This window comes from Hyaloscypha bicolor, assembly GCF_002865645.1.
Source record: "Hyaloscypha bicolor E unplaced genomic scaffold K444scaffold_136, whole genome shotgun sequence".
In the NCBI taxonomy this organism is placed as follows: domain Eukaryota; kingdom Fungi; phylum Ascomycota; class Leotiomycetes; order Helotiales; family Hyaloscyphaceae; genus Hyaloscypha; species Hyaloscypha bicolor.
Genome location: NW_020194638.1, coordinates 973,777 through 996,916, shown reverse-complemented (window position 1 = coordinate 996,916; position 23,140 = coordinate 973,777). Strand labels below are relative to the sequence as shown.

The 23,140-nt window shown below is 42.6% G+C and overlaps 6 protein-coding genes across 6 annotated transcripts; 2 read left to right on the top strand and 4 right to left on the bottom strand.

The window, feature by feature from the left end:
• Positions 1–5,542: 5,542 nt before the first annotated feature.
• K444DRAFT_540422 (uncharacterized protein) lies at positions 5,543–6,808 on the top strand (the record flags this gene model as incomplete). Its single annotated transcript, XM_024875714.1, has 4 exons — positions 5,543–5,701; positions 5,754–5,858; positions 5,956–6,344; positions 6,406–6,808. 4 exons carry the CDS (start codon positions 5,543–5,545, stop codon positions 6,806–6,808), a joined length of 1,056 nt encoding a protein of 351 aa, XP_024730941.1.
• A 563-nt stretch (positions 6,809–7,371) lies between these two features.
• On the bottom strand, positions 7,372–9,687 carry K444DRAFT_634819 (uncharacterized protein; the record flags this gene model as incomplete). The annotated part of the gene is made up of 1 exon (XM_024883796.1): positions 7,372–9,687. The coding sequence occupies one exon, from the start codon at positions 9,685–9,687 to the stop codon at positions 7,372–7,374; it is 2,316 nt and encodes a 771-aa protein (XP_024730940.1).
• Positions 9,688–10,136: 449 nt separating this feature from the next.
• On the bottom strand, positions 10,137–14,418 carry K444DRAFT_134250 (uncharacterized protein). The gene is made up of 3 exons (XM_024870486.1): positions 13,184–14,418; positions 11,372–13,131; positions 10,137–11,249 (listed from the first exon to the last, which is right to left on the bottom strand). Exons 1-3 carry the CDS (start codon positions 14,235–14,237, stop codon positions 10,164–10,166), a joined length of 3,900 nt encoding a protein of 1,299 aa, XP_024730939.1. The 5' UTR covers positions 14,238–14,418; the 3' UTR covers positions 10,137–10,163.
• A 2,908-nt stretch (positions 14,419–17,326) lies between these two features.
• On the bottom strand, positions 17,327–17,999 carry K444DRAFT_134229 (uncharacterized protein). The gene is made up of 2 exons (XM_024870485.1): positions 17,663–17,999; positions 17,327–17,609 (listed from the first exon to the last, which is right to left on the bottom strand). The coding sequence occupies exons 1-2, from the start codon at positions 17,861–17,863 to the stop codon at positions 17,445–17,447; spliced, it is 366 nt and encodes a 121-aa protein (XP_024730938.1). The 5' UTR covers positions 17,864–17,999; the 3' UTR covers positions 17,327–17,444.
• A 1,559-nt stretch (positions 18,000–19,558) lies between these two features.
• Positions 19,559–21,573, bottom strand: K444DRAFT_539904 (uncharacterized protein; the record flags this gene model as incomplete). Its single annotated transcript, XM_024875672.1, has 2 exons — positions 19,559–19,901; positions 19,955–21,573. The coding sequence occupies 2 exons, from the start codon at positions 21,571–21,573 to the stop codon at positions 19,559–19,561; spliced, it is 1,962 nt and encodes a 653-aa protein (XP_024730937.1).
• A 510-nt stretch (positions 21,574–22,083) lies between these two features.
• K444DRAFT_646398 (uncharacterized protein) lies at positions 22,084–23,036 on the top strand (the record flags this gene model as incomplete). Its single annotated transcript, XM_024885196.1, has 2 exons — positions 22,084–22,168; positions 22,213–23,036. The coding sequence occupies 2 exons, from the start codon at positions 22,084–22,086 to the stop codon at positions 23,034–23,036; spliced, it is 909 nt and encodes a 302-aa protein (XP_024730936.1).
• Between the last annotated feature and the right edge of the window lie 104 nt (positions 23,037–23,140).

Genomic DNA, 23,140 nt, shown 5'->3' with positions numbered 1-23,140 from the left:
TAATTAAGGACTATAAAATAAAACAAAATAAGAAAGTATTTAAGGTTATACTATACGGGTATATTAAATATTTAATTAGATATATTATATCTAATATTTATAAAATCTGAGTTCCTGTATTTAATAAAGTAATTATTATATATAATATTATATTTAATAAGAATATTCTTTATAAAAAGAATTATAAATATACTAAAAGCTATAGTATAGAGATTATAAAAAATATAGTAGAACTACTCTTAGAAAATAAGATTTAGGATACTAAATTAATTTTTAAGAATAAGAGATTATAATATAATAGCTTATTAGAGTAAATAGAAAATAAGCTTAAACTAGGAAATAATAAGTAAATAAACTAATAATTAAAAAAGCTTACGAGTATACTAGTAAGTTATAACTCAGAAATAAGAAGCTTTATAGCCTTACTAGAAATAGAACTTATAATTTTATAAAATACTTCAGAGCCAGAAAGTATATTAGAGCCTAGAAATAATAGAAATAAAGGTACTAAGCTTTTAAGAAGGCTTAGTACTATAGAGAGAAATATAATAGAATATACCGGAACTATTAGGGAAATATACTAAACTAATAAAAGCAGGAAAGAATTTTTTTAGAACTAGTAATAAGATCTACTAAAAGCTCCTATAAGTAAAGCAGGAAGCTTATTTATAAAACAAGTAAATAGCTTAATAGAAATAAGAGAATTCTTTATAGAAAGAGTAAATAGCTTAGCTAAAGTAAAAGATTAAATAGTAAAACTAAAGAGAAAATAGATAAGAAAGCTAATTATTAAAACCAGAAATAGGTTAATCCAAATATACTTATATAAGAGAAATAATTAGAACAAAGATTTAAGTAAAGCTAGTAGTAATATAATTACTATAATAAGTATACTACTATAAATAATAAGTAAATTAAATTAGATTAATTACTTAGAGTTTCTTTTAGGGTCTTTCTAGCCTAATTAGCTAGAGAATTATAAAAAGGAATTTAATTATAAGACTATATATACTATAATTATAATAGTAGTTTAATTAAGAGCATATCTAGAATAGAGTACTCCGGGTAATATAATAATAAGAAAAATTCATATTAATAATCTTCTAAAGGCTCTAAAGATATAAAATAATCTAGAGAAGTATCTAGTTAGGGAATACTTTAAATTAGATATTAAACTAGAGATTAATAACTTTAAAGCTCGAAATTACTAGAGAATTATTCCTAGTAATAAAGTAAGTATATTTCTAATCTCTTTAAAATAGGTATTTATATATAAAATTAATTCTAATAAATATATTACTCGGTATTACTTAAGGCTAGTAGTTTATAAAGATTTCTAAAAAGAGATATTACTTTTATTTACATATATTACTATATTTATAATAAGGTCTTTTTAAATAGCTAGTATAATTATAACTTATTTTAATCTAGAAATAAAGTAATTTAATATTATAAATATATTTATTAATATAGAAAGAGATTCTAATAAGCCTATAATAATATATAAGCTACCGGATAATTTCAAGATACTAGGATATATAATAGAAGTAAATCGAGCTCTATATAGGTTATAAGACTCTTCTACTCTATAGTACAAGTACTAAATAAATACTTTTAAGAGAATTAGACTCTCGGGACTTAATAAAGAGTTCTATATTTATATAAATATAGATTATAAGATTTTTATAGTTTTTTATATAAATAACTTTTAAGTACTTTATTATAAGAATAACGAAGTATATACTTAATTAATTATTACTCAGATTAAGATAATTTACGAGCTTTATAATATGCGAGATATAAAGTAATTCCAGGGAATTCATATAATTAGAAATCGGAAGACTAAAAAACTCTGACTAGTTTATAATACCTATATTAAAAAGATTACTAAGAGGTTTAGGATAGTAGATAAGAAGTACCATAGTACTTTATTATCTGGAATTAATTTTTAAAGATATAGTAATTAAGCTTATTTATATTAAATTAAGGTATATTAAGAAAAAATTAGATTACTACTTTATATTATAATTATAATTAGACCGGATATAGCTTTTACTACTTTAGTATTTTCTTAGTTCTTAATAAACCCTACTTTAGAGCACTTTATAGCTATAAATTAGGCTTTCTAATACCTATTTAGAACCCGGTTTCTAGTAATTTAATATAATAAGAAATATAAAGAAATATAACTATAGATTATATCTAATACTTTATATATAAATAACCTAGATATATAATAATTAAGCTATAGATATATAATCTCTTTATTTAGAGATTTAATATTATAAAAAGCCGCTTAATAGAGCTCTATAATTACCTCTTTAACTAAATCAGAAATATATAAAGTTACTTATATAATAAAGGAAACTATAGCTTTCTAGAGGCTATTTAGGAATCTAAGCTTAGATCTTAGAAAGCTCTAAACTATATTCTATAATAATAAGCAAATTATTTAACTAATTATTAGAGAGAATAAAAGAATTATTATAAAGCTCTATTATATTAATATTCAGAATATATAGCTATATTAAGAGTATAATAAAGATATATTTCAAGTTATATATCTTTAAATAAGTAATATATCTGTAGATAGACTTATAAAAAATCTATTTCGATTTAAATTCGAGAACTTTAGAGCTTTATTAAATCTTTAGGATATTAAAGCAAAGATTAAAATAATTAAATAATATAAAAAGAGGCTTTTATTTATATCTTTTATTTATAAAATCTATTAAAATAATAAAGCTTAAGAGCTAATAGTAAGAGATCTAAAGGTATTTTACTATAGTATTAATAAGCTTATATAAAAGGCCCTTTACCTAATTAGACTATTTCTTATTTCTATTAATAGCCTTTTAAACCTTAGTAAAAAAGCTTTTATTACTATTTTCTTTATTAGATTTAGTAATTTCAAATATAATATAAATAAAGTATCTAAAAGCGAACAAATACTTTAAAATAGTCAGAATCTATAAAAGAGAATCAAGAAAAGAAAGCTTATAATATCTTTAGTAATCGGAAGTTCTATAAGAAAGAGCTATATAATGGGAATATAAGAGATCGGAATAGCTAAATAAAAATAACCAGAAATATATTTCTAGTAACAAGAATCTCGGCTAATAATATTATAGCAAGAACTATTACTCTTATTCTTTAAAGCAAATAAAACTATATTAAGTCAAAACGAGCTTTAGAATAGTATAAAGAACTTATAATAACCCATATAAGGGATCTCTCTAAGACTAGTATAAGCAGGATAAGAAGTATAAGGCTTTAGTATAGACTTCTTTACCTTTAGTAAAAAAGTACTAGGAGTATTAGAAGATATTATAGGGATCTGAACCTTAATATTCTATTAAAAGTAAGCTTTATATTAATAGTCAAGAGCTATACTTATAGCAGACTTGCAAGCTACTTAATACTATTTAAAGTTAATAAAAGGTAAAATAAGAACATATTTTGGATTAAAAATACCTTGGATTTATAAGCCGGAATTAACTTAATAGTAGTGCGAAAAGAGGTAAAAGCCATGTTTATAATAATTAGAAGCTTGAGAAAAGATTTCTGGAAGAGTATTAAAGAAGAGCATTTAATTAGAGGCTCTGGAGTTAGTAAAAAGAGGGGGTTTATATAGGGTTCCCCTGGAATTCGGTAATCTGGGGAAATGATATATACTAAGCCTATTTAGATCGGAATATTAATACGGCTTTATAAACTCTATATATCGGACGAATTTCGCTATTTCAAAGCTCTCTAATTAGGTAGAACAGGTAGAATACGGTATCGTGCCTTCCTGGGGGTATATTATAGTGAGAATTACTGAATTAGGGCTAGCGCAATTGCTCCGCTTAGTTAGGATCTGTATATTCACTTCCTGAAGCTTTATACTTCACTCAAGCTCTTTTCTAGCTAGTTTTAATTAACTCTTTTACTATTTAATGCAACTCCCTACTCTGCGATCTTTACATATATTATTAGTTTATTAATTAAAAGCTTTATATAACTTATTAATTATTATTTAAATAATTAAATAATTAAAAATTCCTATAAAAGCATTTAATAAATATATTTAATAATAAATTAAGAATATTACTAAAGAATTAAAATTTATAAAGCTAATAAAGAAATTCTTATATTTAATTATTTTTAGAAATATTCTATTTACAAATAATAGAAATTTCTTTTTCTAAATTAAATATATTTCAGTTTTAATAAATAAAACTAAATATATTAATATTATTTATTAAATCTCTATTAAATATAAAAGTATTATTAAAAGTATTCTAATTTTAAAACTTTATAATATAGCTTATAGTTTTAATATAAGTATTTTAGTTAAATTTATAATTAATAAAGTATTAGAAATAAAACTATTCTTAGTTATTTATATAAATACCTTATTAAATTAGGTATTATTTAAGAGAAATATTTAATAATTAATATAATATATATTTATTAAATATATAAATAATAAGAAATAAAAAGAAACTAAATATAATATTATAATTAAAAGAAAAGAAAATTAATTAATAAGAAAAAAAAAGTTATTTTATAATATTTTCTTTTTAAATAATAATTATAAATTCGAAATTAGCTATATATTAGAAATATTTAGAAAATTCCTAAAAACGAATTCATAAATAAACTAAAAAATTAAATTAACTTTTCTAAGCTTTTAAATTTATAAAATAATAATTTATTTATAAATAAAAATAAAAATAAAAATAAAAATTAATAAAATAAATATATATAATAATATATAAATAAATATTAAATATTATAAATCTAGTTTTCTATTTTAAATAAAACTTATAATTGAAATTATATAAATTATATAAAATTATATTTTCTAATTAAATAAAAGGCTTTATATATTTAATTAAATATTAGAAAATATATAAGAAAAAGCTTTTAGTTTTAAAAAGAAGTATTAATTAGTTTTTTATTAGAATTAATTCTTAGAAATTAATTATACTTATAAGTATTATTATATAGCTTATTTATCTTAGTTATTTATATATTATTTTATTATTATATATTTTATAATAATATTTAAAAAGATTTATTTAAGCTTATAAGGCTTAATTATTATTATTATATTAATAATAAGGCTAGTGAGATACTATAATCTCTTTCTAAAGTCCGGGCTTATATAATTTTAGTAAGTAAATATATTTGTGTTTTATATAAAGAAAAATTAAAAAAGTAAAAAGAGTCTATATACTTTAAGCCTCAATTATTAATAAACCACAAATTATATTAAAATCTGATTAATAGGTATTTTTCGCCTGGTTCTATTCTATAATTGTATTATTTCGTATAAATTAATTAGGGTTATAGTTAAAAAGTTATTATGGGTATAAAAGAGTGACCGTTTTGTCGCTTTTGGATCGGACCGACTATAGGTGAAACTATATATCAGATCGTGTTCGTCCGTTTTTTTCTTGTCTGAACCTTCTTTTGCTTGTTTAATAATTCAATCTCCGTGGTCTGCTCAAGGCGGTTGCTTGCAACGCGTGTCGCTCGCTACCCCGCCATCGGGATGGTGAAGTATATCGGCGAAGGAGCTGGGCCTGGACTGGTAGTCAGCTGTATTGTCCCGTTGGTGGTTACCTGGTTCTTCTTCTGCATGCGGATATATGTGCGATGGATAATGTTGAAGATGTGGAAGGTCGAAGACTGGCTCTTCGTTGCCAGCCAGGTGAGCCTCTTTCGCGCCAGATTTTCTCTTGAAAACCGGCTGATCCGACCAGATCACATATACAGTTCTTGTCCTTTCGGCATTACTGTCAGCACTGCACGGAAACGGCCAACATCTAGCAAACATCGAACCCACCGATATCCCAATTGCCATGCAGGTTCGTATTTCCCCTTTGCCTCCCGATACCTTCTTCACTCACTCCTCTTCCACCTCATTTACCATCCACTCCCCTCCAACCCCACTAACAAGGGCAGTTCTTCTTCGTCGGTGAAATCTTCTACACCCTCACAACAATCTTCATCCGCCTCTCAATCGGCTTCTACCTCCTGCGAATCTGCATCCGGAAACTGCACCTCTGGATCATCAAGATCACCATGGCCACCATCACTTTCCTCACACTCGTCTACTTCATCTTCGTCATCGTGCAATGCAATCCGGTCAGCTATTTCTGGCTGCAGTTCTCCGGACAAATTGGGAAATGTTTCCCCGCTACCACGGTACAGAACATAACGATCTCGTACGCTGTCTTCGCTGCCATCACCGATCTAATTTTTGGCGTCCTGCCGATTTTCGTCATCTGGAATCTGAAGATGAATCGTAAAGCCAAGATGGTTGTTGGGGCCCTGCTCGCTTTGGGTATCATGTACGTTGTCCCCTTCGGCTTGTAATCGTACCTTGAAGCCAGACTGATTGAGAGAACATAGCGCGGGCTTCACAGTGATCATTAGGATCGAGTATGTGCGTCTGGTCAACTTAACCATTGACTTCCTCTTCGCAGTCTCGAACGTGTCCATCTGGTCTATGATCGAGCCGGCAATCGGGATCTGCTGCATGGCCGCCTCGACCTTCAGACCTCTCTTCTCTTCTCTGAAGGATAAATCAGCAACCGACTACTATCAGTCCAACTTGAGGTTTGGCCATATGAGATCAGGCACCAACTTCTCTCGGGTTCACGGGGAGAACAAGAAGTTCAGGTTGAGTAGGAGTATGAGGAGCGGGAGCAAGAGCGGGTATCTGAAGAGCGTGGATGTGAAGGATGGGTCGGTCGACAGCTTTGAGGATGTGATCGCAATGGAAAATTTGGAGAACAGAGTTGAAGGTGGATAGAAAGCGATTGGCAGTGGATACCACTATGGCGACAACGATGAAGAGAAGGGGATTATGTTCAGCACTACTGTGGAGATAATGAGGGATGTGAGAAAATCCCGAGAGGATGATATGGTTTGATAGAGGATTTGGGTATATAATTTCGAAACTTGAATTCTTGGGCCAAGAAATGCCTCCTGCGGTGTCTATGATTGATTGGTGGGGTTGGGGGTAATCTGGCCGCGAGTTGGGTAGACCATGGCTTTCCCGTGCTTTCCTCTCCACTCACCAATAAAGTGAATGATAGGTTGTAGCCGTTTGATGCACGGTAATATGTACACTATTTGTACAATATAATACACTTCTAGATTGCTCCAGCCCCGTCTCTTCGTGTCCGGATCATCCTCTCAAGCGTTTATCAGCACGACGAGAGTCAGAGGGTGGTTTCGTGCTCGGAATGCCAGGTCGTGTTGATATCTAGGAAATCTCGGTGACTTCGACCTTTGGTGAAGGCTGGACTGGGATATGCATCCTCCTGGATTTTCGGCAACTCGCTGCCGCCCCGATATATCATACTCGGTCGTTCAGATCTCAAGTTGTGAGACCTGATCGAAGCCTCCGGGAATCCGAGCAATCTGGGACTCTGCTCCAGGGAACCGAAATTCCTTCGGGGGAGGGAAGAGGCTGTCTCCACCCACGAGGTACCCATGCAACACCAACCCCTCTACCCTGATGTTTTGAAGACCTCCCTTGTGCTCCAGGTCCAGGAGCTCCATCAGATGAATCGCCTCCTCAGCCTCCTTTACAAGCCCATTGATAACCATCACTCTCAGCTCATCGTTGTCTCTTGTATTACGCCGGCCCACATTAGCGGTACCGGGCAAACTCTTCACACTTTCCAACAGGTTCCTCTCCAGTTGCTCAATTTTTTCGGAGTCCAACTGAAAGCCTACCCTGTACCTCGACTTTGTCGTGAAATGTGCCGGTTCGTTCAACTTCAAATCAAAGGGCTTCCAGCTCTGCGCGAAAGACGCCAATATCCTATTATACTCTGTGTAATTGCCCACCTCAAGCCGTCGAAGGACCTTGAAACTCCCGAATTCTCCCTTATTGGGATTGTACATCCTCCTCAACCTCTCAACGTCTTTCAGACTCCTGGGCGAAAATAGCAAGCTGATCGCCAGTCGCACGTCGCCTTTGCGCGTTAGCCACGAGTCCCGTTGTAATCGCTTCGCAGCCGCGGACTCGATAGCACGCTCGATGCGTTCGGATGGATTCCAATGTTCTATATTTGCGAGCTCATGTTGCTCCATTGGGTCCCGTTCAGGTGCCAACGCCGAGAGGTTCTTCGTCTCTTCAGTTGGAATTGGATACACAGACGATGATACAAAACGTCTTATCAAAGGAGAGTCCTGAACTCCTGACTGAGGCTCGAGAGGCTGACTTGGTGATGTGGGGACTTTCTGAACGACGATATTCTGAGGTCGTTTGATGACTAGCGGTTGTACTCCTTTAGGAACATCGTTAGAGCGGGTTGCACGCCTGTCTTTGCCCTTAATAACTTCAAATCGTTTGGCATTAATTTTAATTCGTCTGTCGACTGTGGGTTGGCCAACTCCCTCAGGAACATCCTCGAGGCCTATCGCGCGCCTAACTTTGACCTGGACTTGAGGTGGTTGGATGACTACTCGTTGGTCCGATGCTTCAGAGATGTCTGAGAAATCTATCGCGCGCCCGTCTTTGACTTCTTGTTCAGGTTGTTGGGCCGTTTGCTCCCCAATGTCAGCGAAGCTTTTCACCTTCCTGGCCTCGACGTGCCCCTTGACTTTGCGAATGAGGAGTGGGACAAATGTTGGCAATGTAATTGCGTGCTTTCTCAGCCGTAAGCTGTCGTATTTGATGATCTTCGTCTTGGCTGGTGAGAACACTCTACTGGAGAAGACTTCTGGCTGCGTTGCTGCAATGGACTCCAGTCTCGGCTGATCGAATTCTTGGGCCATTTCGTGTGCTTTCTCTGATACGATGGGTTGCTCTTTCGCTGGTGTGCTCAAATGCTTTCTGATTCTCGGAGGCTTAATACGCTGGAGGCGGCCCCTTGGTATTGGTCGCTCTGGAGCAGCCAAGTATGTTTTCGTAATTGAGGGGCGTTCCACTCTTCGGACGAGGGGCCGATCTTCCAATCTGTTGAAGTTCATTTTTTGAAAGGCGTGCTCCAGTGCATATTCGATAGACAGATTCGAATCCGCAGGTACTTTTCGGAAGCGGACAGTTTGTGATTGCTTGCTGACAGGTTTAGGCGTTACTCGCTCTGCGGAAGTCACTCTCCTCCGGAGGCTGAGGTCTCGCAGTCCCTTTTCGGCGGAGGCCTTGGCGGGTGTCGCTTCCTCATAGCGCCTCGAGATAGTGTATGGGATTCCAGTCTCAGAGGAGAACAGCCCCGTAGCCGCAGGCGCGCTCGACTTTGATTGAGCCTTTATAATGAGGCCTCGAGATCGCTTTGTGGAGTTCACCCGTCTGAGGAGAGGTTTCGGCGCTGTCGGTACATCTGTGGTGACCCTGATGATACGGATTCCCTCTGCAGAGCCCGTAGGCAGCTTCAAAATGCGGAGACCTTGCGATCGCTTTCTCTTCGTAGGCTTCCCTTGAGCTGTAGCAACTCTGAGAGTACTTGCAGAGAGGGTTGAGGAAAGGACGGCATCCAATCGCGTGACGAGAGGCTTCGCAGACGTTGGGTTGACAACAACCCTATTGACTTCTGGTGTGGAATTCGCCTTTGGCTCGTGGTTCTTGCCCACAACCCTGTTGATGTTGAGGCCGCGTTGCTGTACATTGATATATTCGCAGAAGATCCAATCGTATTTTCTCAGCAGGAGGCTGGAATGTCGGATTCCGGCCGACATGGATTGTCGCGTGGGCTTGTACAGGAGATGATTTTCATTTGGAGCTTCAAACTTTTCGACATTATGTGCCAACCAATCAGGCTGCTGCGGTTGGCGCTGGGAGAAAGTAAATCCGATCCGATGTAGTTCCCTGATGCATCCATGAAAGGAGACATCCACTTAAAAATATACTATACAAAAGATCCCTAACAATTCCAGGCCATGGAACCAAATATTGGAGAAAAATTAAAGCGCCAATTCCGTTTCCTCCATAGAAAATCCATTACAAGTACCCATTCCTGTTCGACTGATCCCAACCAGTTCCCACCAGATCCGAGTTCTTTCTCTCCATCTAGAAACTATACACTAAGACCCATTAATTAAGTTCCGTCGCCAAAATCGTGAGACCCGAACCTATCAGTAACGCCCCACCTCCCAAAGTAAACGCACACCAGTCAGATTCCCCTTGTCAATACCAGTTCTAAGTTGGTTGTCACTCACTCGTCCCCGAGATCTTCAATCTCATCCGCATTCGTGACACTCATACTCTCATCCCACACCAGCTCGTTAGCCTTGGCTCTTCTCACATACTCTGCATCCGGTTTCAGCATGGCGTACATTCCTGGCGTGATGGCAGGTGGAAATCCGCCGCGGGAATAGCATTTCAGGGCTGTCAGTTGCTTGCCAGCCATAAACCAGACGAACCTTGACATCTCCGTCTTTATAAGGTGGTACGAATAGAAGAGCGCGGAAGCTCTGAGGTGAGCCCAATCCGACACTTCTACGTCGTAACAATCGCGCAACAGCGACTGAGAGAGAGCAGTAACCGTCTTCGGAAGAATGGTCTGAAACATTGCATAGCTCTCGTCAGTTTTTTGCGCGAAGCCAGCCTTGGATTCTTCGCCATGTTGGAAACTTCTCGATGTTCGCGGCCATTTTCGGGTCCATTCCACTTTCAATGTAATGATGTCCTTGTCCAGGCCATTCAGAAGAGTCTTCCATTCCGGTTCTGTTTCGGCTTTTCCTCTCGCCCACTTGTAATAAGTAACTAGATCTGGGTCCCAATGTGGTGGGTTTGGAAGCCTTTTGTGGAAGGCTTCGATCGAGTTCTTGATAGTCCGGTGCGCCGTATACATCAATTGGTCAATGATGTGTTCAGCATTCTTTTCAAAGTGCCCATCGTCGTTCTTATACTTGGGTCTCAGAGGGGTGAATTTGATTACCAATTCCTTGAAGCGGTTCCAGTCATTTTCCGTAAATGAATAACCTTGCTTCAACTGATCGACAAGGCAGCTGAGTAGGGTACTCAACCAGACTACTTCTTTTGTGCTGTGCTTGCCTTGAAGACTTTGCGTGTAGGCAACATGTTCTTTGAAAACAGTGCAAATGCCCAACATAGACCGTTGCATATTAAAGGCAAAGGATTTCGTGAGAAATACTGCTGTTGGATCTACATGCCTGGCAATAAGCTGTTCGTATGTGGTCAGATCTTGCTTGATAAGGCCCTCCTTGACAAGATCAGGGCATTCAGGAACTTCTGCGTTCTCAAAATTGTCCACAAGAGTAGGCTCCCAGCAGACCCACTAGATGATATCGGAGTTAGCATTGTCTTAATGGTGAGGATGAGGTGGCAACGGCCGTTCACTCCGAATATATGTGCACAACGCATCTGAGGAGGAAAACGTGCTCAGGGAGGTAAACTTACTGCGATATCGCCATCGTAGTCTCCGCCAGAGAGCTTCGCAGCAAGCGAAGGATTACCTTTGGTAGAGAAAACGATTACGTCTTTCAGGCCTATCAGCTCAATCTTGAAGACAGCTTTCACTTTCTGGATATCTGAGCGATAATGAGCAGGCGATCTCGCCACCAGAACATCGACGCCGTTCAGTAGTGTACCCGCAAAGCCAGATACGTTGTCTGCAAAGCTCGAGAAATCGAGGAACACCTCGTTAGGCTCTAGACTGCTAGAAAAGTCGGGCACCATGTAAGCGTAGGTCGACCGTCCGACGGTAATGTTCAGCTTCTTCTGCAGATCAAGGCACTTATTCTCGAAAGCTTTTAATGCCAAGTCCTTCATGAAGTGCAGCTTCTTGGGCTCGAAACCAGCATCCAAGAGCATATTGAGCCGTTCTCCAATTGCAACGGGCAAGCCAGATCTGTAAGGAACCATGCCTGCATTCAGTCGCTCACTAATATTAGAATGACTCTGCCGAAGCCATTGACGAAAGGACTGGGGGTCGTCCATTGCTGACTGGATTGCAAGTAATTCCTTCTCGAGGCCCTCGTTCAAGAGTGCAGCGAGTGCTTCTTTCATCTTGGCAGGGGATTTCGATCCCTCTATCAGAAGAGGCAGGAATTGGAGGTTAAGATCTGCCGATTTCAGTGGGCTAGACCACCGAAGAACGTCCAAAGTTCGATTGCTAGGATGGCTCTGTTCGCTCGGGTTGGACTTCCATTTACACTGGGACGCATAAATTTCGATCCAGTCCCCAGGATGTTCGCTGTTACCGACTGACCAAAAGCCTTTCGCCTCTCCAATTCTCGCCTGGAAACCGCTGGGAAGATTTGTGAGACCTAGCTTAGTGGCAATCTTAATAGCCAACGACTTAGAGATTCGACCTGCTCCATCTGTCATGACCTCTTTCCCACACAAAATATCTGGTAAGTGATGTATCTGATTAGGTTCCAACACGACCGCTGCCGAATTTCGGGAAACAGCTAATGACGTCCTGGTGAACAACTTCAAGAAGGACTGAGACATGTTTTCCTCACTTGGCCTAATAGCATTAAGGAGCTGTTCGATAGTCCGAACATCCCATTCGGACTGTTGGTATCCATGGCTGTCGACAGCAAAGAAGTAGAGCCGATGCGCGGCAGCAACTTCGTCCTCTTCGGATTTGGCTTCACGCTTCCGCGCCTTTCTTTCAACAGATTTCACGAAAAACGGCTGCCAATATCTGCCAACAAGAGGATGTTTAGACGAGACAAGCCAATGATGGATGATCTCAGGCCCGCGACTTCCCAGAGCATTCAGTGAATTTGGCAGATTTCGTCCTATTAGGTTCGGCATGTCGATTTCAAAGAAGCGATCGTGGCCAAATCGTCGCTCTAACCTATGAGAGAGGTCCAATTTCATAGGCTCGAGTACAAATCGAAACAGAGGAGCGCTGGGATATTCGGTATTGAACCGAAGAGATCCAGAGAATACTATTCCCCGGAATCCATGAGCAATGTCGCCCGAACCGGACGCCATATCCCAAATAGTTTCTGAGCATCTCTCGGGGAAAGACTTCCCGTCCAGGGCTGGCACACCTTTGAGAAATCTCCAAAGTATGTTGTAGTCGTCTAAAATAGCTGGTTCAGGAAAATCGATCACAGTAAAAGAGACGTTGGCGTGAAGGCAAACTCGAGTAATTTCATAAATGACACGCAAAGAAGCGGATTCCAGGGAGAAAGGCAATTCGCCTATTCAGATAGAGTTAGCGAAGGTGTAGATTCATGCTTCGAGGAGACTCACAAAACACTTGTCGCAGGCTGTCTTGAAACGCCTTTTCTGAATCGAGCAGACTATCTTGGAACTCCTTCTCCGAATCGAGAAGGGTACCATCACCGAACACCATACCTGACAAATTTTGTGAAAGTCCTTCGCCCTCTCCTTCGTCCGCTTGGCTGTCTAGTCGGGGTTCAGGACTTGCGGCTTCAATACCAAGAGCCTCCTCTGTTACATCCGCCATTCGCTCCTCAAAGCTACTGGTGCCGTAGTCGGTGCTAGATTCCTTGTCGGGTTGCGGATATATGAACGATTCTTTTACGGCTTGAGTGTGAGGTATGAGTTCATCTTCAGGGACGGTTTCCTGAGTACCGGGCTGCCATGAGCTATTATACGATGGGCGGCGAGAGAAAATACTGGACGCATCCGAGGCAAAGCTCGTATTCGCCGATTTGACCTCAGGGGGAGGCATGGAGCCGGGAGCAAGTGACTCCGGGGCCTTAGAACTGCTTGCAATTGGCTGAGGAGCGTCCGGTTTTCGTGGCTTCTTGAAGATGATGGGAGCCTTAGAGAAGACTTCCTCATCCCGTTGCCGTTTTGGATCACTGTTCGGTTTTGGGCCCAACGAAAGTGGAAGTGGGCTATCGTCAACCTCCTGGCTGCCTAAGAATCGCGCTGGAGATGGTGTATTCTCTGCCATCCATTTTGACATGTCTTCCTTCAAGATCCCGAGGAGTAGCCTGAGCAGTTGGACACGTTCTCTTTCCGTGACTGGCCTGGGCTTGTTTCGTGTCGCCTCTGGGACAACACCACGCTCCGCTTTGGGTTTGTGAACCCATCCACTGTATAGAATGGTGGCCTGCTCCCTGAATCGTAGGAGAGCAGGATCAAACGCCTTCTTAAAGTGAAGGAATCGGATCTTTTCGATACATTGGTCGCTCAAGCTTCTCCCTCTCTTTTCCGGCGAATAATTGGTCTTCGGCTTGATTCCCAAATCCCATTCCCGGCTCAATAAGTCCAATTTTGTGTCGAATAGGTCTTGCTGCTCTGTCTTACTCGGGGTTTGAGGCTCGGGTGTCATTGTGTTTGATGTTCCAAGCCATATCCATGCGATCAAGCCCAATAAATATATGTTTTAAGGAGTGTATCCAAAAGTTCGTTTGCGGACAGGGATTTCATTCGAAGGAAGTGTTGTCATGCAGCGAATTGCAGAGGATGTGAGCAAATAGTTTCGTGTTCGGTGGACGAGATGGAATGAACAAGAGATCGGCTTTCGTGGTCGTGGATCGGAGCAAAGAATTTGATACGTTTGTAGCGTTCAGAGCCAATTGGAAAGAGCAATCGAGGCTTTCGAAATGCAAAGGCGCACCGGTTGATTCGAGGGATGTTCCCAAGCCAAGATGAGGAATTGGATTTCTGGCTGGCAGTATCGAGAAGAGGCTATCAAGTTCGAGGCATTGTGCTGAAATTATGAGTACGACTTGGCGTGAAGGTATGGTCTGGCCGAGAAGCAGGAGGTTTGAGAGGTGCAAAGATCTGGGAAGGTGATGAAGGCGAGGTTGCGTCTCGAGGAGACGAGGTCGTGCGATTTAGGCTCTGATACGCAGCAAATTGAAAAGGAATGATTGAGTGAAAGGCAGCACGATAAAGGTCGGATATATTGTCCACCAAATGCCTTGAGTTTTGAGATCTGCGGGGTTTCAAAGAGTGTGGTGGAGGTGAGGTCAGGTTCGCAGGGAAAGCACTGAAACGAGACTGGGTATATTGCTTTTGATAAGCACGAATTGGGAAAGAACGACCAAGAAATGTGCAATGAAAAGAGCGACAGTAACGTTGAGGTTCAATTCCAGCCAAAGCGCACATTGGAGTGCTGCAAAGCGCAGCGCGCAGCTCAATTGATTGCTAAAGGTGACCTTGGAGATGCAATTCGCAGCGTGCGGAAGACGCGCCGGCCCGAAGCGCGATGCATCTGAAAAGTTGCCCGGTTGCCCCCTCAACGCGCTGATTATTTTCAATGCCACACGTTTTGTCGGCATTGACGATCATTCTAGTTGTGATTGGATTGTGGGGTGTGGCTGAGGCTGTGGCAAAGAAAGATGGGTATTAGAGGGACTGGGGTATTGGGGTTGGAGCTTTAGCGAGCCCCTTTACGATTCAAGTGGAAGGTTTGTAACACTTTCCAACCATTTATCGACCGCTGCAAGAATCCCCGTTTGAACGACACAAATCAAATAACAGCAAAAAGTGCGCAGCGAATGTGATACAGACACCAAAGCTGGGGAATGAGGTTCATAGAAATGGAGAGCACATGGAAAGTCTCGATGTTGGTGTCTCTAGCAGGCTAACATCTCGCAACTTCACTGAACGGCCTCTTCGTCTGAGATTGAGGTGCATTATAAAGCCACGCCAATTCCATATCATCTCTTCTCCCACTCCATCTCGAGACGCCCAAGACCCTGCAAATCTCCTCCTTACCCATGACCGGGATCCAAACCAGCCTTCACTATATGATCAGCACCTGAAGTAAGACCCTGAGGGTGACCGTCGATATTCCAGGGATGCCGGGGGTTGAATCTAAATATCCCATACTGATTCTGCAGAGTCGGGCGCTCGACCATGATCATAGCCCCCGCTTGCAGCTCACTCTCAAAGCCGTCCAGCCAAGTCTGTATGTTAAACTCTTGGCCACCTACTACCGTGCTGAACATCTCCAGAGCCTCATACCCAGTGATCACTTTTCCTGTTCGGATGAGTTCGCCGGCTCTGAGACGTTCGCCGCTTCCTGTCCCGACGTGACAACCGCGTGGTACTTGAGGCCAGCGTTCCATTTCGAGCGTGTGAAGGTGGATGTGTCTGGTTGTTTACCAGGAGTTGTCTTTAGCTTCATGTCTTTAGCGAAATGGTTTGCCGAGCAAGTGAGGGTTCTTATAGAACAATATGAGAAAACATCGGTTCGAATTCCATAATTCACGCATGCGAGCCATTTGTGAAATGAATCCGTGCCATAGAATCATTTGAGTCATTCTTGTGATTTCCCTTGTGGATCCCAGAAGCCTTCCCCTCACGCCCCATGGAGAGGATCCAACCCATTGCCCACGTCATACTCCCATGATATACGTTGTTGTCCCGTTGCTTGACGATATCTACGTTCCCGCTCTACCATCACAGGATCGTAGCGGAACTTCCCAAATTGATTTTCTGAAGTCGGACGTTCAACTATCTTCATCGTTCCCCCAGCCAGTTCCCCTTCAACACATATCAGCCAGCCCTTGATGCTGAATCCCCTCTCATTTTTTATTGGGCTGCATACCTTCAGGAGCTCCCATCCTGTAACGACTTGCCTAGTTTTCTCGAGATCCTCAAGCTTGAGGCGCTCGCCACTGCCCGTGCCAACATGAGTGCCGAGGGGTATAGGTAAGTGCTCCAAGCCTTCCATCGATAATATCTCAGTTTCGAGGGCCTGCTCTACGCACTGTTCGGATTTCTATTATGGAAACTTTTACCAGACTTTCCGCATCTATCTGCTAAGATATAAGAAATTCGTCTTGATATCTTCTTGGGTGTGGGTTGAAAGGGAAAGACTTTTGAAGTACCGCAGACGAAGCCTTTAAAACGCTATAAATGATTCATTATTCTGCCACTCTCCATGTAGAATCATGTTCAGAACGAGATAGGATGATCCAACAGCCCATCAAGGCTATCATCTCAGTCACTCTTGAACACCCGGGGGGCTCATCTTCAAGAGACAAACTGTAATTCCCAGACAGATGACTGAATTGTCACTCTAAACCGTGGTAATTTGAACCTAAGGCAGTGAATACAATCAACCCGACTCCTCACTTGATAAATCAGGTATTCCAGCCGGAAAGAAAAGCTTTGCATCTCCTGTGCCGAGACAAAATATCACGAATCGCTCGAATCGCCAAACACCACACCACACATCCGAGCCGAGTTCTGGCGAAGAGATTACCCAAATAAATAAAAAACCAGATTTCGGAACGACCGGGGACTATACAGAAAAATAATGAGCGCTCCCCCTGAGCAGTGTGCATGCAACGCTCAACCCTCCCATGCAGAAACGAAATCCAAAGCCTTTATGTCTAACACCCTAGTCTAATGCACGCTAACCTGATCCAAATAAACCGTATTAACAAGCCCCCTCTTCCTACCCGGACACGTCACCAAAACCCTGATCTCCCCCACCTTCTGCCCCTTCCCACTCTTAAACTTCCAGCATACTGCCTCCAGCCCCGTGCTTAGATGTGCCTGGTGGCTACACGTGTTGTTCTCACAAAGCTGAATGTAACAAGACTGCAGCTTCTTGTGACGGAAGGCTTCTTGTGAGGGGGGATGGGAAAGTTGAGCGTAGGCTTTGATTGTGTAGATGGTACTGGGGCAGAGGGTGACGGTTTGGTGGAGCATGCCGGTGTGGCCGTCGGGAACTTCGGTTTTGCTGGGTTTGTGTTAGTGGTGGAGCTGGAAGGAAATGGAGAGGGAGGGACTTACAGGTAGTGTTTTCCGAAGAGCGCAACGCCTCTGTGATGAGAGCGTTCGATGACAGGAGTATGCACGAACTTGTTTGGCTTGTCGATTGGGCCGCAAAGAGTGACGTCGAAGAGGAGGACGAAGAACTTCAGTCCATTGCTGACACGGTGAGGGCGACCGTGACAGCTGAATTGGTAATGTAAGAAGCGTAAGGAATGTCATTCGTCATCATTGAGGTGTTGAGATAGGTTATGACGGAAATTAGCGAACAAAAAGGGGCGACATCTCTTCGATGGTAATCGTAGAGTTCAATCTCTGCTGCACTCTTCGCAATGCTGAATGCCGAACTTATTAGGAACAGGATTGTCAGGGTCAGAACACCCATGACAGGAGATCAAGCAGAACGATTGAGGCTTGAAAACCGGACGAGAAAGATGTCACCAGTAATAAAGTGACGAAGCTCTAGAGCGTCGGCGTAGAAAGAAGGGATAGACCTATATGTACGGGCTATTGGAAATCAACAAAATTGTTGACTTAGATCCCGGACATTTTACCAATGCGGGATCTCTGCAAGGAGACCAGCTCATCACAAGGGGTTCGATCCAGCTGAGGACCTTGGCACAGAAACCCCTCATTAGCAAATACATCGAATAGCTTCACTCAATTTCAACCCTGTAAATTATATTCTTCCAATAGCAGCAGCAACTATGGGAGTGACATTCAGGTAATATAGGGTTGAAGAACCTTGCTTCTGCAGCGAGGGGGCGTCCCAAAGGGGTTCTGCCCAAGTACAGGTGCAGAAAATATGCATCGGCGAAGAAGGCAATGATGGCCCACGAATCTCCCGAAACACGCCAGTGTGAGGGAGAATGCATATGGTTGAATCAGAATGGCCGAAAGGGGCTTTAAATCCGCAAGGTGTTGCACTGTTAACGAAATATTGCTTTTAAACATCCTTACCCCAAGAAGTCCAGTGGCAAATTTGTCAACCGCGCGCAGAAGTTGAAAATGCCAACCACGTACATTACATGTGATGAAGGAGTGAAGAACTGGCTGGCAGAATGTTGAAAAGAAGGAGGAAGGGATGAGGACGTGCAAATTTGTGAGCACGTGATGCCACCCCTTTCTCGGCAACCTTTATGATCTATCATACTCGTGGTCAGCTATCAGCTATCATTAATAAAATGGTGTCACGAGTGGCGCACTGGCACCGATCAAGGGCAGACGTTCCGCTGTTCAACCTGCAACGAAAGCCATTATAGCAGCCGGAATTCCCTCCACCTTTATTCATGTGAAATCCCAATATCCGAACATACTCTCATACACTGACCACAGTCTTCCGCAACAAACCACATCCACCCACCTATCTTAAATTCACCCCGGACTCGATCAGCGAAAAGCAAGCTCAAGTACAAATATTTCGTCCCAACATCGCGTCGAACTTCGGATGAAAACCTCGACCATCGACAAGCAGAAAATTTTTTACATACAAAAAAAGTTCAACGAAACCTTTACCCCTCTACCACCCACATTCACTCACTCGAGTCTTCCTTTCTTTCCCTTTTCCCTGCCTGATTCAGCACAATCTCAATGTACCAAGAATTCCTGGAACATTGAGACATGCAACAAAACCTTTTGCCTCTCCCTGCACATTCACTCACTCCCGCTCTTTCTCCTGTCTACTCACTTGAGGCTAATCGAATCACATTCTCAATGTACCAAGAACTCTTGGAACATTGAAACGATGTGCAACAAGACCTTTGTCTCCACATTGACATTCACCCACTTGAGTCTCTTCTTCTCTTCTCACTTCACACTCTCGAGCCAACCCAGCAAGCCAGCCAGGATGATGTTCAATGCATTCGAATGCTCACCTCTCTATTCTATTCTACACCTCCCCGCCTTTCCCCATCCCCATCACGTGGTCCCTTCAGCAATCCTCCAAGCCCTCAACGGCAACCCCTGCAACTTAATAGCAGCCGGTTTAATATACCCCCAGAATGTAACCACCCCAATCAATACACAAACAATATTCATAACATAATAGCCATCCCTGCTAATATCACAGACCCCTCCGCCTTGTATGCACATATATTTTGCTTTGGAAGCAGCACAGGAGAAGGCTTCGGTGACGAGGGGGCCGCGGAGTTTGGGGTCAAGTTTATAATCGGAGGCTGGCGGGATGCAGGTTGCAACTGTGAAGGCGTCGACGAGTTTTAGGACGAAGTAGCGAGGGAAGGTGCCGCCTAAGTTGGAGACACTGTCACAATCATCAGTCTGAGTGTCTGAAAGGGGAAGAGAAGTGGAACTTACGTAGCAAGCAAAGTCATATACGTGCCCCCAATGACCGGATCCGCGATGCGGGCATGGAAGGCCGAGATCGCGACAAACATAACGGTATTCGTAAACGTCGAGAAGATGTGCTCTGCGATGACGACGAGCAGGTACCATGTATCGACGCCCTTGGAGGGGAAGATGATGACTGTTATCTGTGCGAGGACAGCTGCTATCAGGCGCCCCACGAAGCCCCAGCACCAGAGACGCATAGGGGTGTATGTTGTTGACCATTTTCCTGCATAATATCCCAGTCCAATCTCGAAAGGGAAATCAATCAAGACAGTCAAGGCGAGGTCTTCCTGGCTGAATCCTTTGTCAATCAACTTCAGGTTTGTGACGGCGTCGTTGGCTTGGAAGCCAATTTTGGCGATCAAGTGGACGATGATGATTGTTTGGATGTTCTTGAGCTTCAAGACTCCCCACATCACTTTGTAGACGTCCCAGATCCCGTCTTCGTTCTTGGTCTTCTCTTCCTTCTTCAAGAACGCGAGGCCCAGCGTAACAATTATGTATGCCCAGCCCCAAAATGTCAAATATCCTCCCAGCGTCATAACACCTTCCTCCAGGGGGATTTTTCGGAACCATTTATTGGCGAAGTCCGGGGAGTTGAAGGCCAGGAAAACGGTATACGACATGAACTGGCCGGCGGTCAAGCCAACCGTTTGTGCTGTCGACGCATAAGAGATATTCCCCGGTGTCAGTAAGGTCAGAGCCCAGCCATCAACCGCAATATCTTGTGTCGCGCACATGAAAACCAGGAAGAACCACCATCCTGTAAATCCCCAAATTCCAGCACCATCATTCTCTCCAGCCGTAACCATCATCTCCTTTACTCTCGCACCAAGCCATATCATCCCAAACCCGGATAACATCTGAATCGGCATGATCCAACTCTTTCTCCGTCCGAGCTTGGGGCTCCATACCGCGTCCACCACCGGACTCCATAACAGCTTCAACGAATACGGATATGAAGCCAAGCTAAACACGCCAAGCGCACCGTACGACATATGTGGCTTCAGCAGAAATGGCACCGAGCCCGTCGCCAGTCCCATCGGCACGCCCTGCAGAAAATATAACAGAACCAACAGTCCGAAATTCCTCCTATCCTGCATGGGCAGCTGAAAGAAGCCATGATTATTGATAGTCGGCGTGCGCGGGACGTGTTCGTCTAACGTAAAAGACTCCCTGGACATCAGGTTGGCAGTGATGGAGGGTGATTCGAGGGAGGCGTTCTTCCTCCGGTATTCGACATTGTTGTTCATGCTGCCGTTTGCGTGACCGTTTTGGCCTCCGGTCGAGGAGGCTGAGCCTGCTGGCTCTTTTGAACGAGGTCGTCGGGCTTTGGTACCCATAGAATTCTCCGTGTCTTCTTCGTCTGAGTCTGAGGAGTCTGCTGCAAGGAGATGCTGCGTGTCTTCCTTTTCTGAGCTGGCAGAAGGGTTTCTCTTATGACGTTGACCAACTGGAGCTAGTTCGTCTAGCTCTTGCGCGTGTGGAAACTGAGGGTCGTGGTGTAGGGGTAGAGTCTGGTTATTGTGCAGTGTAGGGGGAGAATGCACGGTTAATGAAGGGAGTGTATCGCCTGGGAAAGGCATCCATGTGGTGTTGTCTTTGAGCCTAAGAGACTCGCTGACCTCTAAAGTTCACGGCGGAAGCAGGGTAACTTTTTGGCTGGGCCCAGGATAGTGGATCGCCAGGCACCGGAACAGCTTGGGCGAACGTGTCCTTTTCGGGGACGCGCGAAGGACTAATGAGTGGAGTGATGACTCGCTATTTTGCCATCAGGAAAGGACAGACAAGAAGAGAAGAAGAAGAGAAGAAAGTAACGGACGAGAAAATCATCGATGCTGAATGAAACATTGAAGAATCCAGAAGAGAAGATTGAAGGGAGTGAGAGTGAGGCCTGAAACATAATCTTATCTGTCCATTGCTTCTTCAGCCCCATTTCGACACAGCCTCACAGCCCCGCCGAACACGTGCAGGAGGCTGAGATAAGGTAAGCCTGCACGACGCGTCTCGCCATGTTGACTTCGACTACATCAGTTCCAATACAAGAAGATATTCTTCACAACTCGTTTATTGATCATATTCGTTGAGCTATCACCATGATTCCCTCAGTTGATGATTCCATCCCCGAAGACCCCATCGACTTTCAACTAGACAACGAGATCTCCGACCTCCAAGACCAAAGTAAACAGCCTCCCTCCCTCCCATCACCTCTCTAACAACTTCAGTCTCTGCCCTCAAAGCCCAGCGCAGCATCCAAGTCTCAACTATCCTCTCCTCTCAATCCACGCGCTCAACACTTAACCGCCTGAGAGTCTCTCAAAAACAATCCAAGCTCTCACCCACAACAACAGACACTACACCCCTCCTCTCCACCTCCACAGCACAGCTCGTCCATACCCGCGAAAATCTCTACCGCCTCTGCGCCGGCATTACAACCTTCCGAATACAAGACCCTGACCCCAACGCCGTCGACGATGGAAAGGTCCTCGGACTACGCATCGATGTCGCGAGTACGGGGAAATTCGTGCGTCCTTATTATGTTATGCTCAATAAACCTTTTGCGGGCTCCGAGCTGTTGAGGGTCCATCGACATACGATACCACCATGCATCCCTCTCTCATTACTAGTCGACCGATACTTACCCAATGGGAAGGGTAGTGCCGCGATGGGGAGCAAGGAACCAGGAGCCAAGAAACAGGATCTGCGCCGTTTTGCGAGGGCATTAAGGAAAGAGATTGTAGGGTATCATAATCGAGTATCGGTTATCAAGGGTCTGAGGAAGGAGTTCAAGCTTGATGAGAAGGTGTCGAGAAAGGGGAAGGGGAGGGAGAGGGTCATTGCTGATATCAGTGCTGCGGATGCGGAGGCGAAGCAAGTGCGGATTGAGTGGGTTGATGGCAGGATTGGGAGGTGTGTCGTTGGGGATGGGGGAGAGGTGAGGAAGTGTGTTGTTATTGGGGAGGAGGGTAGGGATTTCGAGACTGAGAGGAGGGTGGCTAGGGGTGCGATGGAGGGGATTGGCGAGAGGCTGAGGGAGGGGATTTATTGATGTTTTGTGGTTCATGGATGGCATAGTATTTGGAGTTAGGTGTAGGTTGATAGATACCCTGGAGATGAATAACTTGCTTTTCCAAGCTTCCCGATGTCTCCCAG